Raw genomic sequence first — 16,556 nt, 5'->3', positions numbered from 1 at the left:
AAATATCGTATCTACCACAATTGCGCAACATCTTTACTATCTGTCTCAGCCAATCAGAAGCGACATAATATTTTCTTATTACCAATCGATACACTTTTTACAGTTATATATATACGAATCTATCTTAGCCAATAAGAAGCGATCTAATAAAATTTTGGGTAACGATTTATTTCGAATTAATTTCCGGTGTAAATATATACATATATATATATATATACATACATATATAATATACACATTTAATTGTAAAATAATTAAGATTCTAAAAGAATCGAATAACATTTTCAGAAATTGTATATAAAAAATATATTTTTCTTCGCAACAAAAGCACTTTTAATTCGATGAGAATCGAATGACATATTCTATGATAATGTTTAGGTTAAGCTTCATCATTGTGTTAACAAAAACCAGACGAAACTCGAACTATGTACTTACGTATGTATGTAGCTCGTCTTTCACGAGCAGCAAATCGTTCGTTTTCATTCGGACGATGAAATCAGGGTCGCGTGAAAGGGCTTCCGGTTGCATTCAGATATCAGAAGGCAGAAGAAAGAGAGAATTAACGGGGCAAAGGGCGACATGCTTGATAGACGACGAGGTCCTTCCAAGACTTCCCCCTCTCTCTCACGCTCTCTCACTCTTACTCATTTTCACTCGTTCTCCCTCTCTATCTCTCATTCTCTATTTATCTGTCTCTCTCTGTTTCTCTCTTTCTCATTTTCTGCTTGTCTATCTATCTCTCTCTTTCTCTCTCTCTCTCTCTCATTCTCTTTAATACCGTGCGTAGATGTTCCGTGCGTTTCGTGATTATGAATGCGGATTAACTTTATTCAGAGTCTCTCCTCTATCCGTCTTTCTCTTTACGACTATTCATCAAGATCTAAGGAGTGACGAAACAATACTGTCGTCTCTATCTCTCTCTCTCTTTCTTTCTCTGCTTCCTTCCATGTCCTGATTTATTTTCACAGAGTGCTCGTTTGAACTTCGCGCCAATATATCAGGAGCAGTCTCCCCTTTTAAATCTATCCCACATACATACATACATACATACATACGATATACATTTATCATTCTATACGTGATCGGTGTTACGAAGATAGGATTTCGATTTTATTCATCCCGAAACTCGTTTGAAAATAATTTCTTTGACGAAAGAAGAAAAAGAAGAAGAAAGGAATCTAGTTTAAATTTCAAAAGAATGATTAAAGAGAAAAAGATGGAGGGACGTGGATACGTTATATATCAAACGTAGAAATTCAATTGAAAAACTTTTACCTTGGAATGAAATGGATCGAAGGAAATGAAGGATGGATCAACTGTGGAGGACCAATCGTAAGCCTTCGAGTATTCTGGTCTAAAAAAAAAAAGAGAAGAACGAAAGAAAGAAATGATAAAGTATCAGGTATAATTATTGTCGTTATAACGATTAAAATAATGACGCATACCACACGAGATACATATATACGTATATATATATATATATATAAATGTTGTCTTCATCAAGGATATCGAGTTTTCATCAGGACGCGCAGGCTTTTCTACCCGCGAGTCGAACGACCACCAATCACGTTAATTGAAGGTTTATGTAAGCTCTGCTCCAAGTGTGTGATCACTTCTGACTAATATACGTCTTCTTATATATTATCTTTTTTGTTTCTTTTTTTTTTCTCTCACGAAGAACATAATTATCTATCCTAAGGTGAAAAATTATATGTTAGAAAACGTCGTCTGCGAGATTTTTCGATGATACGGTGTAATTCGCTTTGAAAGTAGTATCACCGGTACATGTACTACGTTGATCAAAATTATGAATCAAAAGTGTAATGAAAATATCATATTTTTTAAAAGACATTGAAACGTTATTCACAATTCTTTGTAATTCTTTTTTTTTTTTGTACTGAAAGGTACAAAAAATTAATTGTTGTTGTCGATAATTAATAAAAATAAAAAATTGTTATTAATAATTAATGAATAAAAAAAAAAGTAGAGGTAAAAACCGGAAATGATTGTTCGACTTTTTTGAAAAAGATGTGGATATATAATGTATGCATTGACAAAAACAGATCTATAGAAGATTTTTATTAAGAAATTGCATTAATAATTTATATATGGAGTTTTCGTCAAGTGACGTAGAATTCCATAAATCTGTTTATTTTGTATTTAAGTATACATTTTACAATAATAGATGACTTAAAGTAATGCATAATACATACAGTAATACATGATGTATAATTTGTCCCTTTGAATAAAGATTTCAATTCAGATATTTTTACATTGATCAAGATTGTATATTCGTCTACCTTACCATGTCAATTTACCAAATCCCATTTCTTCGTCCGTTTGGGATACAAATTCTATAAGAGCGCTGTAAAAATATATAAGTCAAGCGAGATGAATGAATTAATTATTATATCGATAGAGAAAAATCTATTTTGTAAAATTGAAAGAATGTTTAATTACTTAAGTATTTGTCCTTCTTGAGTATTCCAATTTACTGTACCAGGATGCGAAATTTTATATTCTAATAAATTATTTATTGCTTGTCGAAGATCCTGTATAACTTTGGCTGTTCTAGGTTCGCAAACAAAGTTTTGCGAAGTATTTAATGTGATTATATACTTGCCATTTTCTCTTTCTAAAATGAATATTTTATTGATATAAGATCGATGTTATAAAAAGAAATGTAAAGTAGCATCGTTGTCTTACTAATTGAACTATTTGATCCAGCAAATAATAATATTGGAGCTGTGACACAAGATGTGTCGTGCAAATAAATAGCAGTGGATCGTTGCTTTGTAAAATAAGTTAAGAAAGGACTTGGAAAATTCCTCATTTTATTATTAACACTGGATGGATGTAATTTCACGGAACCATCTTCGGGTGTCCAAGCTATTACACCATGCTTCGAATCAGATCTAAGAAATAAAAACATAGATAATTAAGATTGAATTTGAAAGTATAAATCTTTGTAATAACTGACATACCCGTACTTTATAGTAGCAATGTTTGGATATAATCCTGCACAAACTATAGCTTTGATCAATGCTATGTTATTAGAATTTCTATTAGCATCCTCGTCGATTGGATTATCATTATCTAAAAACTTCATCTCGTACAAGTGTTGAGTAAATTGACGTTTCATTTCGGAAAGAAGTTTCAAAGTGTTGAAGGACAAAAAATATTCGTGACAAAAACCAAAGCTATAATTGATCTCGAATCTCCTGAGAGCTTCCGCGAGAGCAATGTGATCGCTAAATTGCCACATACTGAGTTCTAACTTTTTTTTCATTGCTTGTTCTTCTTTTCCCAAAGGACAATAAAAAGCATCTTTAAACGTGAGACTGGCTGCTATTGCAAATACTGGATCTATGCATGAAAATAGTGCGGCCCATATAATCATTTTACCTGTAAATTGAAAGAAAAAAAGGCAACCGATATTACGATGATTTCAAACAGTTTACAATGGTATAAAAAAAAAAATAAAAAAAACAAAATACCAGTTCTAGGATCAAGAGGAAGTTGCGCCAAATGATATCCTAGAGGTGTCAAATGTTCGTCGTTGTCTAAAGCATTTAATGTCCTCAATAAATCAAGCGATAAATCGATAGCTTTTAAATTAGGTGGATCCATAACACTAGCAAGAAACTGTTTCGCTTCTCCTAATTGTAAAATTTTTATCTGTAATATCACTTCCTCTAACCGCGTACGTAACATTTCAGGTAGTGGGTAATCATCGAACGTCATTTCTCTTGCCTTAGTGTAGAGGTGATAACAATATCCTTTTTTCACTCTAAAATCAAAAAGAAAAAACGACAAGCTTATCGTTCCTGGTACTGAAATACGTACTAAGAAACAATTGCTCACCTTCCTGCACGACCTCGTCTTTGTTTAGCATTAGCCATAGATACCCATTCGGGTTCCAACGTTTCCATATTTTTATTCACATCGAATTTGGAAAGCTTTGTTTTTCCACAGTCGATTACATACACTACATCTTCTATCGTTATAGATGTTTCAGCGATGGACGTTGCGATTATTATTTTACGTATGCCAGTAGGTGGTTCCTTAAATATCAGCCTTTGATCGATCGTTGGCATACGAGAATGAAGTGGATAAATAATATATCTACCTATAATATAAAAAAAAAATAAAAAATACAGAAACAAATATCCGTCCAACATATTGTCTCGTGTTGCAACTATGCATTTCACAGTGTAAATAACTTACTATTTGGATATCGTTCGGAGTTCAACATAATTCTGTTTAATTTAACGATATCCATCATTCCAGGTAAAAATACTAAAATAGCTCCAGGATCTTTTGTCGTACATATATGATGGATCAATTCTTCTATAAGTTCTAAAGATAAATTTTCACTATCCGGATTACATAATTGGTCTATAACAAACTTAGGATATTCTTTCTAAAAAACGAAATATTTTTTAATTTCTCACGATTGTATCAAACTGCAACGTGTATATTCATTTTCAATGGATTATTGCTTACTTCTAAGGTAAGTTGCTTTATATATGGATTTATAATATTTAAGAAGTGACAAGTTTTTTCGTGCTGTTGCTTGTATTTTTTCTGATGTTTTCTATAACCAGGTTCTTTTTCTTTAAACGAACTATCGACTAAACGAAAACTGTAGTAAAAGAAAAAAAGAAAGATAATGAGTATAAATATTATAGCTTTTTATCATACTAATAAAAAATACTCACCCTGTTAATAATAATACATCTTCTAAATAAAACTCTTCTACAGGATATGTAAATCCTGGTATATGAATTATTGGACAATCGTTATAATAACTGGAAAATCTTTCGGAATTAAGCGTAGCGCTCATCAAAACCACTTTCAAATCTGGTCTCTATACAATAAAAAATCTATTTACTTATTATGTCTTTAAGAAATAAATATACTGATGTGATGTTGACAGTGCATACCACAGGAATTATTTGCTTCAATAAAGTGATGATAAAGTCACTTTCGGTACTACGTTCGTGAATTTCGTCTAATATTATATGCGAAAATCCTTTTAGCGCTGGATCGGATTGCATAAATTGCAAGAGCATACCAGTAGTACAAAATAATATACTTCCACGTTCTCTAGGCGATATCCTTTTTATAAAAGAAATCATAAGTATTCATTTTTTTTCTTTTTTGATTAATAACTAAAAAATTTATCAGACACATATGATTTACATACTTTTCTAATCTTATTTGAAAGCCCACTGATTTGCCGAGTCTTTCTCCTCTTTCGGCAGCTACTCTTTCAGCAACGGATATTGCCGATATCCTCCTTGGCTGTGTACAAATTATTCTAGTAATACTACCATTTCTCTGTTCTAATTCGTTATCTAGAATAAATTGTGCAACTTGCGTCGTCTTACCACAGCCTGAAATAATACATTAAAATATAATAAAAAATAATTCTTTTAACGTTTGAAAGCGTTAGAACACGAATTACTTGCCTGTTTCACCACTGATCACCATAACTTGATTTTTTTTTATTAAATCTAAAATATCCGCTTTTTTTTCATAAGCAGGTAACTTCTTTCGAAAAGCTTGCATAGCTTTGTAATCGCTGTTATACAATTTCCCATTGTATTCGTCCAATAGATTTTTATCGGAAACAGGATCCCTTTCAAGCTTGGATTTAACTGACATAGCTTTGGTAATATTGTGTTGTATATTACCAGATAAAATTTCTAAAAACTTTCTTTTAAACTGCGAGTCATGAATGTGAGTATATTTGTTTTCTAGATCATTGCTTGTACTATTCCTTTTTTCTTCGTCGTCGCATAATTTATTATACAGTCCTTTAGAGTTTTCAACTGCTAGTTTCATTGTTTGTTCTACTCTTTGCTTTAATTTAATAATACGTAATTCCCTTTTCTTAGCTCTGTTTCTTTGAAGATCTCTATAGTACAAACCTATTTCTTTTCCTCTTAACCATGAAGGATGACCATTGCCTCTACCACCAAATTGTCCTTGATTTTGTGAAGATGACATCGATGAATTTGGTTGACTTTGTTCATCTGTTAAATCATTACTATTTTTAATAACATTGACATTAACATTTCTTAAATATCAACAACGATTACAAAATAAAAAAATGACGTTATTTATATCGAATCAATAAAATTATTTAATAAAACTTCTCGTGTTACACAAAATAAAATATTGATTAAAACAAATATTTGTTCTTTCATACAAGTATTTGTCATTTTTAAGAAGATTATAAATTCTAACAAATTTACTTTCTCTTCCAAATCTTGACGAGCTTGGTGACGTTTTTGATGCGTGCTCGTAAGACATTTTTTAGTGTCACATATGTAAATTTAAAACAATACTTTACTAATATCGTACTAATTGACAGAATTCACACCAGTTATCCGGTCAACGAATCGTTAATGCTATTGCTAACCTTCCTTTGCTATACCACGAAGTAATCTATTTATCTAGTAAGATCTTCCAAGAGATAAAGAACTCGTGGCTCCATCTGCAAGGAACTATCAGAAAATCTTGAAAGCGGGAAAATGATTCTTTTCGAATTACGATCAAAATATCAGAAAGAAATGTATATCGATTAAATTTATCATATAAAAAATTAAATCGAAAATATATTGATAAAACCGAATGAATTTGTTCGGAATAAAGATAAAAATGTAAAGGAAATAAAGATAAGTGACATTTCGTAATGGCTTCGTCGAAAAGGTAGATTTCGAACGACATTATGACAGGAGTAGTCATTCCCGTTCACTCATGACTCGTGATCACTTTCGTTTTTTTTTCATTTTTAATGCGTTCAATCTTCTAACGGCTGTTACCGATTATAAAATTAACTGAACGTGTGTGCTTCGAAGAGACATGGGCACTGCAGATACCGTACCAGTTGTCAAAAAATTATTAGTAAATGAAAATAATGACATTAGCGAAGATTATGGACCGAATTTAAAATTATTACCTTGTAACAATCAAGTTAAAGAATTACAAACGATTTTACGCGACAAGTAAGTATCACTATTATATTTATTATGTTAATATAGAATTTATCATGCTGTAATAACGATCAATGAGATCAACGAAACTGTTCGATACTTTAATTCATATTAAATGATATAATTGCGATTAATGTCAATCAATGACACGTTGTGTTTTATTCGTAGGAATACCACGAGGAGCGATTTCAAGTTCTACGCCGATCGTTTGGTAAGACATATGTTTCGTAGTCTCAACTAAAACAATATAATATAATGTTATAATTATCGTTAATATCTTACAATTATTATTATTACACCATCGACACTTGGATTCGTTCGTTCATAAAAAATTTCAAATAACTTTTATCGATAAAATTTTATCGATATCGTACGTTACTACCAAAATTATAATTTTAGATTAGACTCGTTATAGAAGAAAGTTTAAATCAATTGCCTTTTTCTAAACGTGTGGTCATAACGCCGACCGGATCAGAATACAATGGTTTAAAATATCAAAAAGGTAATTGTGGTGTTTCTATCATAAGAAGTGGAGAAGCAATGGAACAAGTATGTATAAAATATAAATTGTTAATGTTTATACGTATATGTGAGAAAGTTCTTTAATGTTTTTAGGGCTTAAGAGACTGTTGTCGTAGTATAAGAATTGGTAAGATACTAGTAGAAAGTGACGCCGATACGCACGAAGCTAGGGTTGTTTATGCCAAATTTCCAGATGACATAGCAGAAAGGAAAGTCTTATTAATGTACCCTATAATGGGTAAGCGTACGGCTTTAATATAGCACGTAAATAGTTCATACATTAAGAAGAAATGAATATTTGATTATTATTATTATAAACGCGTATATTCAGGTACAGGAAATACTGTGATAAAGGCCATAGCCGTCTTAAAGGAACATAATGTATTAGAAGAAAATATCATCTTGTCAAATTTATTTTGTACTCCAGTTGCAGCCAAAACTCTGGTCACTGTCTTTCCTAAGGTAAGCCAATCGGAAAAATTTCGTTAAATATTCTTTGATATCTAGAAATAACAAAATATGATATGAAAAAAAATCTGTTTGATTAAACATACGGTCTATCATTATAGATTATAACGACGTGTCGTATCGATGATGACATAAGAGTACATGCATATAAACGATACGATCTCTATTTATAGTCTTTGCGTCTAATATTTGCAAAATTAATAAGATATACCATCCTATTTTAGTTTTTGAAGTTAAGTTAGGTTTTTGTATTACAGATGAAGATCCTGACCTCAGAGATTCATTGTATTGCACCAAATCACTTTGGACAAAAATACTTTGGTACGGATTAATTATATTTCATATAATCCAGAGCATACTATATTATTAGAAAATATATAATATAAAACTAAAAGAAAATTTAGTTATCGAAGGTTACATGGTGCACAGAAAAACTATACTATATATATATTGTGTCTATATCTGATACAAGAGATACGATATTGCTATAGCATAAGTTTATTCTCAGTCAGTTTTATTATACTGAGTACCTGATGAAGTTATTATTATTATGATTAAAAGCATGTAGTGCTTTAACTTATTGTTCCCTTTAATGAATCATCTTAAATTTAATAACAATATAATACATTGCAATAGTATATTAATCGAGTCAAAGCAGGTTATAGTAAACAAAGATATATACTTTTCTTGATGGTCAGTTAAGTCAGTAATATGTTATTAGCACGTATAATTTATATTATTATAATCGTTTTAATGATTACCAGTTGCATGTGTCAACCTTCTACAACTTAATTTTTTCTATTTACTGTAAGACTAAGTAGTGCATCTTATTTTCTTTAGAAACATATGAAACTTTTGGCAGGAATGTTCTGCTTGGTATCCTCAAATTTTATTTCTTTTCAAGATAAAGTATAATGTACATAATTAACTTTTATATACTGAGGCAACTACTATTTATATGATATAACTTTGTTTGAGGTAAACTTAAGCTCTTGTTACAGATATGTCTAATTGAAAGTATATATTGCATTAACATATACTTTTTCGAAATAGTAACCAAAGCTTACTATTTCAATGGATGATCAATAAGTGGTTGTATAGTAAACGTAGTCTTTATACGTAATATAATTAATTCATAAAACAAAGATTACCACATTATAGATTAAATAATACCATATTATCTAATCATAATACTATTTTGATATTTACGGATATCTTATTCATAAAGAGAATTATGTAATTTCTTTTGCAAATATTATTCACTACAATCATATATTTGATACTTTAGACCTCTGAATACTATAATTTTATAAAACAGAAAGATGCATAATTTTTTTTAAAACAGAACATTTGAGATCTCTTACTATTCATTTTATTTCTCTTCTTTCAAGATTTAAAATGTTCTTAATAAGCATAATATCAACATAAAATCATTATCTCAATAACAAAATTACTTCTAATTTCACGTACGTTAAATTTGAGGGACTATAAAATATATTTCTTAATATCGGTTTGTTCATGATTATTTTAATTAATTACTAAGAAATTCTCTAAGCGTTTTTACTATAGATTTAAACAATACAAATTTTTCTCTCAAATCTGATTCCTTCATATAATTTTCTATCTATAGAATGATAAACAAGCATAGATTTTTTGTATACATTTCTTAATTGGATGTGCATCTGAAGAGATTTAAACACTCAGAAAGCACAATAATCTGTATATGGTATGCATTAATATGACTGCATAATTACTTAAGCACTCCTTTTACAAGTGCAAACATTTGTAAATTGCAATTCTCTATTATATTAGAACAATAGACAAGATCATATTTTAAGTATTCATAAAGATCGTACTATTCATATTTTATGGGTATATTTTGTAAATCAATTTGGTATTAGATAATTCTACAAATTACTTTGTGAATCTTAAAAAATGCGATATATTATCTGTGTTATATCTCTCTTCTGTGTTATCATTAATTAATCGAAAATGAACACAAAGTTATATTATGAAATTTTGCTATTTAGCGATTTACAGATGTATATTTGCCTTATTGATTAATATTGCATTTTAGTAGATACATTATCCTTTTTGTGAAAATATTGCATATATTTATATAAATATATATGTGTATGTATATGTATATATGTGTGTATATGCATACATATATGTATATATATATACACACACACATATATATATATATTCATACTCTTATGTGAATTTCAGTATAATACATATTGTTATGTAAACGAGGAAACAAAAATTGCAACACACTCATAATAAGAATATGTATGTTCGAATCTGTATGTGAAAGAAATATGTTCAACAAAAATTTGTTGAGAGTGGTGTGTGCAATAATGAAATTTTATTATACATATATCTATTATCATAAACGTATTTCAGTAATTTTATTAATTTTTTTTTTGATATAAGATCTAATCATAATTTCATATATAATCAATATTTGTCAGTAATTGGGTGCATCTTTATACCATGCTGAAATGCGTTTTACTAAAAAAAAAAAAGAAAGAAAAAAAAAGAAAAAAAGAAAAAAGAAAGAAAAAAAGAAAAAAAAAGAAAATTCTCCTGTTTTTCGCTATTCATACTTTATAATAATTTATTTCATAAAGAGAGCAATTTTCACGGATAGCCACATTTAAAAAAAAACGTGATAACAAAAAGTTTATAATATATTTTTACAAAGAAAATACAAAAAAATCAAAGGGGTTTATAGAATGTATTATTATTTGTTGATAAACTTATATGTTCTCTTTCCATTTTTGTTTTATACTTTTATCTTTATTATTTTATAATATTGTCGGCAAACAATTTGCCTTACAATGTGCCTGTGAAAATGCTGCATTAGACGAATGATGAATAGCAATTGCAGAAGTAGCAAAAAAAAAATAATCATAATGATTATATAATCAAGTATATGTAGAGATGTCTGTCATCATGACCCATAAATTTAAACAAAAATTGCTACTTCAGCTGTTATTTATATCCAAACTGGCAGGAACATTTTTCATACTTGCATACCTGCGCATTGAGAAACAATGTTAAGTAGCATTATAGATCAGTATACAAATAAACATATACACAGTGGATATTTGTTAGTTAGTACGATTAATCTAAAATAAATGAAAACTTATATAAACCAATTACCCTTTATTTATTTTTGTTTTCTTTTGACATATGCAATTTGAGAAGCAAATTGAATATAATAAAATGACTAGTTCGTTCTTTTGTATTCATAATAGTACTTGTTTACTGAGCCTCATACTTTCATGATTATATAAAAAATGAAATGATATTCGTATATCTCTAATAATTTTTTAAAAATCTTTATAAGAAGTAATATATATGCTATAACATATATTCATGTAGGAAGAAATAATGTTTGCAATGAAATAAATATCTGATTATTTTGATCTATCGTAAATGATGATGACAAGTAATGATAATAATTTAATCATCTTAATATTTGTATAAGCAAAATCTAGGTGATACTGATATAACTTATATATTTTCTCTATTAGTACTTAATATGATTATTTAAATAATACTTCTGTGAATAAATAAGAGACTTGATTTAGATTTAGAATATTTTTTTCTTCGTATAAAAATTGTAATTATCCAAAGCACATTTAAAATTGTTGTTTTCAGGAACAATTTATTACAACATAGGGGAGACAGGTGTACAGTGGGAACATTTTTGAAGAAAATCTAATAGAGAAATTCTATCATATGTCCTACAAATTTCAAAGAGATGACTTATACATCAATAAATAAATTCAAAGAGATAATAATAATAAGCAAAGCTATAGTAAGTAAAATATACTTTTATTTTTTTGGCTGTGTAGAGTATATACATATGTGCCTTGGTGATCACTATTGTTTAAGGAATAGTTTATAATGTACAGAATTTAAAGTTTCTTTTAAATCAGCTATTTAATAAATAAATTCATTATTTTATAATATACATTTTGTTAAACTATGTCCATAGTTTTAGAAAGTTAAACATTTATTTCTCATAGCACAGAATATTTTTCATATATTTGTATATCAATATCTCCTTGTATTGCAGAACAGAGAATTGTAATAGTAATAGTTACATAAACATATATGTAAATGTATATTTGTAAAATTTCAATATTTTATATAGAATTAAAGATTCATTGTTGATCGAGTGAAAAATTTTACAGAAAAAATTAAAAATATTTTGTATGTAATTTATTAACAATAAATGTTTTTACGATATATTGGATTTTTATGTATTAAGTAAGAATTAAGTTTTTAGGCATTACTTACCATCTTGTTTAAAAAAACATTTCCTTCAACTGTGTATCTTACATATTTTTCACATGATATTATTGGAAATTTAATATTTTTACTTCTTCAATAGTGTATATATTATAAAAGAATTTATTATAATTTTTTTTTTAACAGTAATATGTAGATAATCGAAATTGTATATATAAATTAAATCTTTTTTTTATTACATTTTTTAAGGTAATCATACGCAATATAAATAATTGTTATGATTTGTATATATTATGTATGAAGAATTATGATATTGCAAATATACGTATTTTATTCAAAATCTATTATAGTAAACTTTATTTATTTAGCATTATTATCCAGCACCTATATATTGTTTACCTAATATATAATGCATCAGATTTAGTTCTGCTAAAAGGCAATTAAATTCTTTAATGTTTGACATTTTTAAATTATAAATGTCAAAACTATTTCGAATACATAAGCTGTTTCATATGATATATTTATTATAGAAGTTTGTAGATTATAATAATTCAAGCATAACATATTCTAACCATAACCAGCATGTAAATGTAATAATAAAGCTTAATTTTCTGATAAATAATAGGAGAGAAAAATAATAATATTAGGCCTTTCAATGATGAAATAGCTATAGAATGCTAAAGCTGTATAAACGTGTGTAAACAATAATAAAATTATCATTAATTGTAGATAAATAAATAGAAACATCTGTAATTTAAAATTGAAGACGTTTCAGTAGCAGTGTTGCTAATTATTGCCAAAATATATATTTAGAAATATGTCGATTGTACGATTGAACTTTTGATTTCTTAAATGATTCTTTTATTATTCAATAATCAACAAAAAGACCTCAATAATCTAAGAATTTAATGTTTGAAATGAGTAAGATGTTTTGTTCCTTATCAACAATACTCTATCAGTATATACACTGATGTTGATTAGGTCACTTGTCTTTTTCTTATGACTAAAGTATATTAAATATTTGTAAAATGCTTTGTCACAAAGGAAGTGCAACTTTGTTACTTGTTCCATATTTCCTTTCAAACAATAAATATACATTTACATGAGAACATTACATTTGATCGATTATATTTAATAAATCTCTTGGTATTCTAATTTTTGAATGCATCATTAATCCTTCATCTCTCATTTATTTTTATACAATAATTAATTTGTCTTTCAAATGTCATTGCCGTATTTCTCCGTAAATTATTACGTATACTCCTAAAGAATAATACAATTTCATAGCAAAAAATTGCTGGACAAAGAATTTTCTTTCTCTGTTACCTTTCTATAAGAATAACAAGACGAATAGATGAGGATAAAAAATAATCAAATTTCTAATTAATCTTCTGGATAAAATACTTGCAATTTGTAAGCTAACATGCGCAAATGAGAAACTTTAAAGAGACTGAATAATACTGTTCCTTTAAAGAAGAGCATAATTTAGTAGATATATATATATATATTTAGATATCATATATACTCTTTTCTAAGTTTTTCATTAAACTTCTAACAATCTCAGCATACTATTATAATACGTTTAATTCCGATCTGACTTTTTCATTATGATAATAATGAGCAAAAGATATGCTTGATAACTTTCAATATGAGAACTGTAATGAGAAGCAATGGAGAGATATAGTGTAAACGATTCAACGACTTAAAAATTTATATAAACTAATATTATGAAATAAAATAAAATCTCATTTTGTATCTTATAAAAAAAAAAGATTGATATAGATTTTTGATTTCAATTCATCGCGGCTCTAAAAAAAGTATTGCATATGGATGACCCTATACAATACAATTAATATTTATCCTGTTGTTCAGAAAAGTGGTAGTGGCAGTATACTCACTCAGCCTTAAAAAGATGATAGTCATAATTCTGTAAAATGAACTTGTTAATAATTGCAAAGTTCATAAATTGGCCTATTCTAACATAACAAACATATTTACCTCTATTCTTCTTTTTCTTGATCATCAGATTTCTCTTCGTTCTTATCGCCAGTTTCTTCCATTTGTTCTACATCTTCTTCATTCTCTTTTGTTCCACCATCAAGTTCTGTCGGTTTGGATCCATCTAATGGATCATTATCGTTTGGCAAATCTGTTCTATCTTCTGCGCTAAAGTGGTAAATATTTTCCGAGTTTAATAATCTTTTAGAATTAAAAAAGTTTACATTAACACAATATAAAATTATTATATTATTTGTTATACCAGTAAATCACTAATTTGTTTATATAGTTCAAATGAATTCGATATAATCTACTACTTGTAAGATTATGCAATCAAATATTTCGTAGTGCATACCTTTCTGATTTTACTGTAGCTGCATCTTTGTCTGTGGATGGCTGCAACAAATACGTAGTATTTATGAGTAGACAAAATAAATTTAGTATCAAGGACACAAGCCTACAAAATAAGTATAGGTCATAGAATTTCTGAGATTTAAACTTTTAACCGAAAAACAATATTAATAATGGAAAAAATATGTTATTTACTTTTTATAACACTAGGTATTATATCCAATTTTTATGAAAAGAAATAATATTTTTTTTAATTCCATATAACAAAGTTAATTTAATAACAAACCTCTCGACTCGAAGTGTTCCCATTTTCTTGAACATCATTATTTTGTGCTTTTGAATCTTGAGAAATATCTTCTGGACTAACTGGAGGTGTTATTTTAAGAAATTTTTCTAATTCATCTAACTCATTAGCCATATCAAAATCTTCATAATCCTAGAATTACATTAATTATTATTATCATTATAGTTGTTGTCAAACATAAGATATAAAAAAGAAAATTCAAAATTTACCCCACAATATTCATCTTCATTAAATATTTGAGGTGGTAAAGGATATTTACTGTCTCTTCCAACGCTATTGCTTTGCATAAACTCTTTATCCAACTCCTTTCCTGGTTCGGTTATATCGATAGTTTCATAATCTACATTTTTACTATCCAATATCATTAAAACCCGCTGCTGTCTTTTCTTCACCTATTAATAAACATTATACATCAATGATATTAAGATAATTTTCAACAATGTGATAAACTTTTCATTGATTATACTTAAGATAAAAATAACGTACTGCAGTTACAGTTTCTACAATAAATAAAACACTTGTAAAAAAAAAACAAAAAAAAATACGTTAAAAAAAATAATTGATTAGAAGTATATATAAGAAAAATCGAATCCCCTTTCTCCCTCCCTCTCTCTCTCTCTCTCTCTCTCTCTCTCTCTCTCTCTCTTTGAAACGCATTCACATATATGTATATTTAATTCAATATCATAAAAGCGTGAAGCTATACACAAAGTATACCATGGCAATGAAAAGTGTAACAAGAAAGAAAAGAACAGTAGAAAATTGAAGCAACACAAAGTATAAGAGAACTTTCACCAACGGTACGAGATTGAAAAATCACTCGGAGGATCATTGACACGTTGAAAGATTAAAAGTTATAACATATGTATAAAAGTATTCCCGATCCCAAGGGACGTAATATAGCGTAATGATAGTACGAGTGACAGTGACCACTGTCCGATTCTATGAATTTCATTGTAATATGATACACCATAGGTCGTTAAGCGTGAAATGTCATAAAGAATCGATTGGGACCGGTAGTACGATCGCAATCGGGTATAGATCTTCGAGTGGATCATTATTTTATCGAATATTATAATGTTCGTTAATTTTAAGGTTATTGTTCGATCGAAAGAAAATGTGCGCTTTTCTTTTTTTTTTATACTCACTTCCTTGTTCCCGCTGATACCCGATACGTAGATTTTAACGACCATCCTTAGCCGGTGTCTCCTTCGTATCGATCGACGCCTTCCAGCTTTATCTCTCAGCAACGATCCTTTTATGACCCTACGAAACGTTTTAACGAACAAATCAGCTATAATTCGTGATTCACCGCGAATTTATTATATTTGTAATCCAACGGTGACGATGAGATGAGTAACAGAGGACAGTTTCATCAACGTACACAGAATAGGCTACTGCTCCTTGTTTCTAATACTTTCACACTGTGTCTATAGCTACGTCATTCGTGCTAGTCCCCTCTTCGTGTTAGAAGTGTTCTCATAGGCGATCGCACCCTGTATATGTCGGCTAACGGAAGGTGCCGCCACCGAACCTCGTATGTACAGAGTGTCTACAAAATAATCTTACTTAATAATAATCAACTTGAATCCTCTTTTGTTTTCTTCTTAATAAAAATTATTTTATATCTTTACTAATTT

General features: G+C 28.5%; 3 protein-coding genes across 8 annotated transcripts; 1 reads left to right on the top strand and 2 right to left on the bottom strand.

The window, feature by feature from the left end:
- Nucleotides 1-710: 710 nt before the first annotated feature.
- Nucleotides 711-6,434, bottom strand: LOC127071881 (ATP-dependent DNA/RNA helicase DHX36). 4 transcript variants are annotated; one of them, XR_007785265.1, is made up of 15 exons: nucleotides 6,264-6,434; nucleotides 5,475-6,041; nucleotides 5,210-5,399; nucleotides 4,947-5,121; nucleotides 4,722-4,870; nucleotides 4,507-4,645; nucleotides 4,228-4,423; nucleotides 3,865-4,129; nucleotides 3,498-3,790; nucleotides 2,985-3,405; nucleotides 2,707-2,915; nucleotides 2,461-2,635; nucleotides 2,214-2,365; nucleotides 1,276-1,694; nucleotides 711-1,022 (listed from the first exon to the last, which is right to left on the bottom strand). XR_007785265.1 is itself a non-coding variant. In XM_051011669.1 (13 exons), the coding sequence occupies exons 1-13, from the start codon at nucleotides 6,319-6,321 to the stop codon at nucleotides 2,302-2,304; spliced, it is 2,901 nt and encodes a 966-aa protein (XP_050867626.1). In that variant the 5' UTR covers nucleotides 6,322-6,434; the 3' UTR covers nucleotides 2,131-2,301. The 4 variants fall into 4 exon arrangements, 1 of the variants encoding a protein (XP_050867626.1); XR_007785264.1 differs by having other exon boundaries at nucleotides 711-1,354; nucleotides 1,446-1,694; XR_007785266.1 differs by lacking the exon at nucleotides 711-1,022 and having other exon boundaries at nucleotides 1,386-1,694; nucleotides 2,991-3,405.
- Nucleotides 6,435-6,780: 346 nt separating this feature from the next.
- Nucleotides 6,781-12,083, top strand: LOC127071748 (uracil phosphoribosyltransferase homolog). Its single transcript, XM_051011367.1, has 7 exons — nucleotides 6,781-7,016; nucleotides 7,173-7,215; nucleotides 7,404-7,553; nucleotides 7,620-7,764; nucleotides 7,858-7,988; nucleotides 8,252-8,315; nucleotides 11,667-12,083. Exons 1-7 carry the CDS (start codon nucleotides 6,874-6,876, stop codon nucleotides 11,717-11,719), a joined length of 729 nt encoding a protein of 242 aa, XP_050867324.1. The 5' UTR covers nucleotides 6,781-6,873; the 3' UTR covers nucleotides 11,720-12,083.
- On the bottom strand, nucleotides 10,778-16,447 carry LOC127071754 (SH3 domain-binding glutamic acid-rich protein homolog). 3 transcript variants are annotated; one of them, XM_051011381.1, is made up of 7 exons: nucleotides 16,301-16,447; nucleotides 16,065-16,182; nucleotides 15,126-15,308; nucleotides 14,899-15,048; nucleotides 14,617-14,657; nucleotides 14,262-14,429; nucleotides 12,406-14,190 (listed from the first exon to the last, which is right to left on the bottom strand). In XM_051011381.1, the coding sequence occupies exons 2-6, from the start codon at nucleotides 16,107-16,109 to the stop codon at nucleotides 14,264-14,266; spliced, it is 585 nt and encodes a 194-aa protein (XP_050867338.1). In that variant the 5' UTR covers nucleotides 16,110-16,182; nucleotides 16,301-16,447; the 3' UTR covers nucleotides 12,406-14,190; nucleotides 14,262-14,263. The 3 variants fall into 3 exon arrangements, with proteins under 3 accessions (XP_050867339.1, XP_050867338.1, XP_050867337.1); XM_051011382.1 differs by lacking the exon at nucleotides 12,406-14,190 and adding an exon at nucleotides 10,778-11,039 and having other exon boundaries at nucleotides 16,065-16,379; XM_051011380.1 differs by having other exon boundaries at nucleotides 16,065-16,377.
- Between the last annotated feature and the right edge of the window lie 109 nt (nucleotides 16,448-16,556).

The sequence above is a fragment of the Vespula vulgaris genome, chromosome 23 (genome assembly GCF_905475345.1).
Source record: "Vespula vulgaris chromosome 23, iyVesVulg1.1, whole genome shotgun sequence".
Classification (NCBI taxonomy): Eukaryota; Metazoa; Arthropoda; class Insecta; order Hymenoptera; family Vespidae; genus Vespula; species Vespula vulgaris.
Note: the sequence above shows the minus strand (reverse complement) of the source record. Positions and strands in the feature narration are given on the sequence as shown.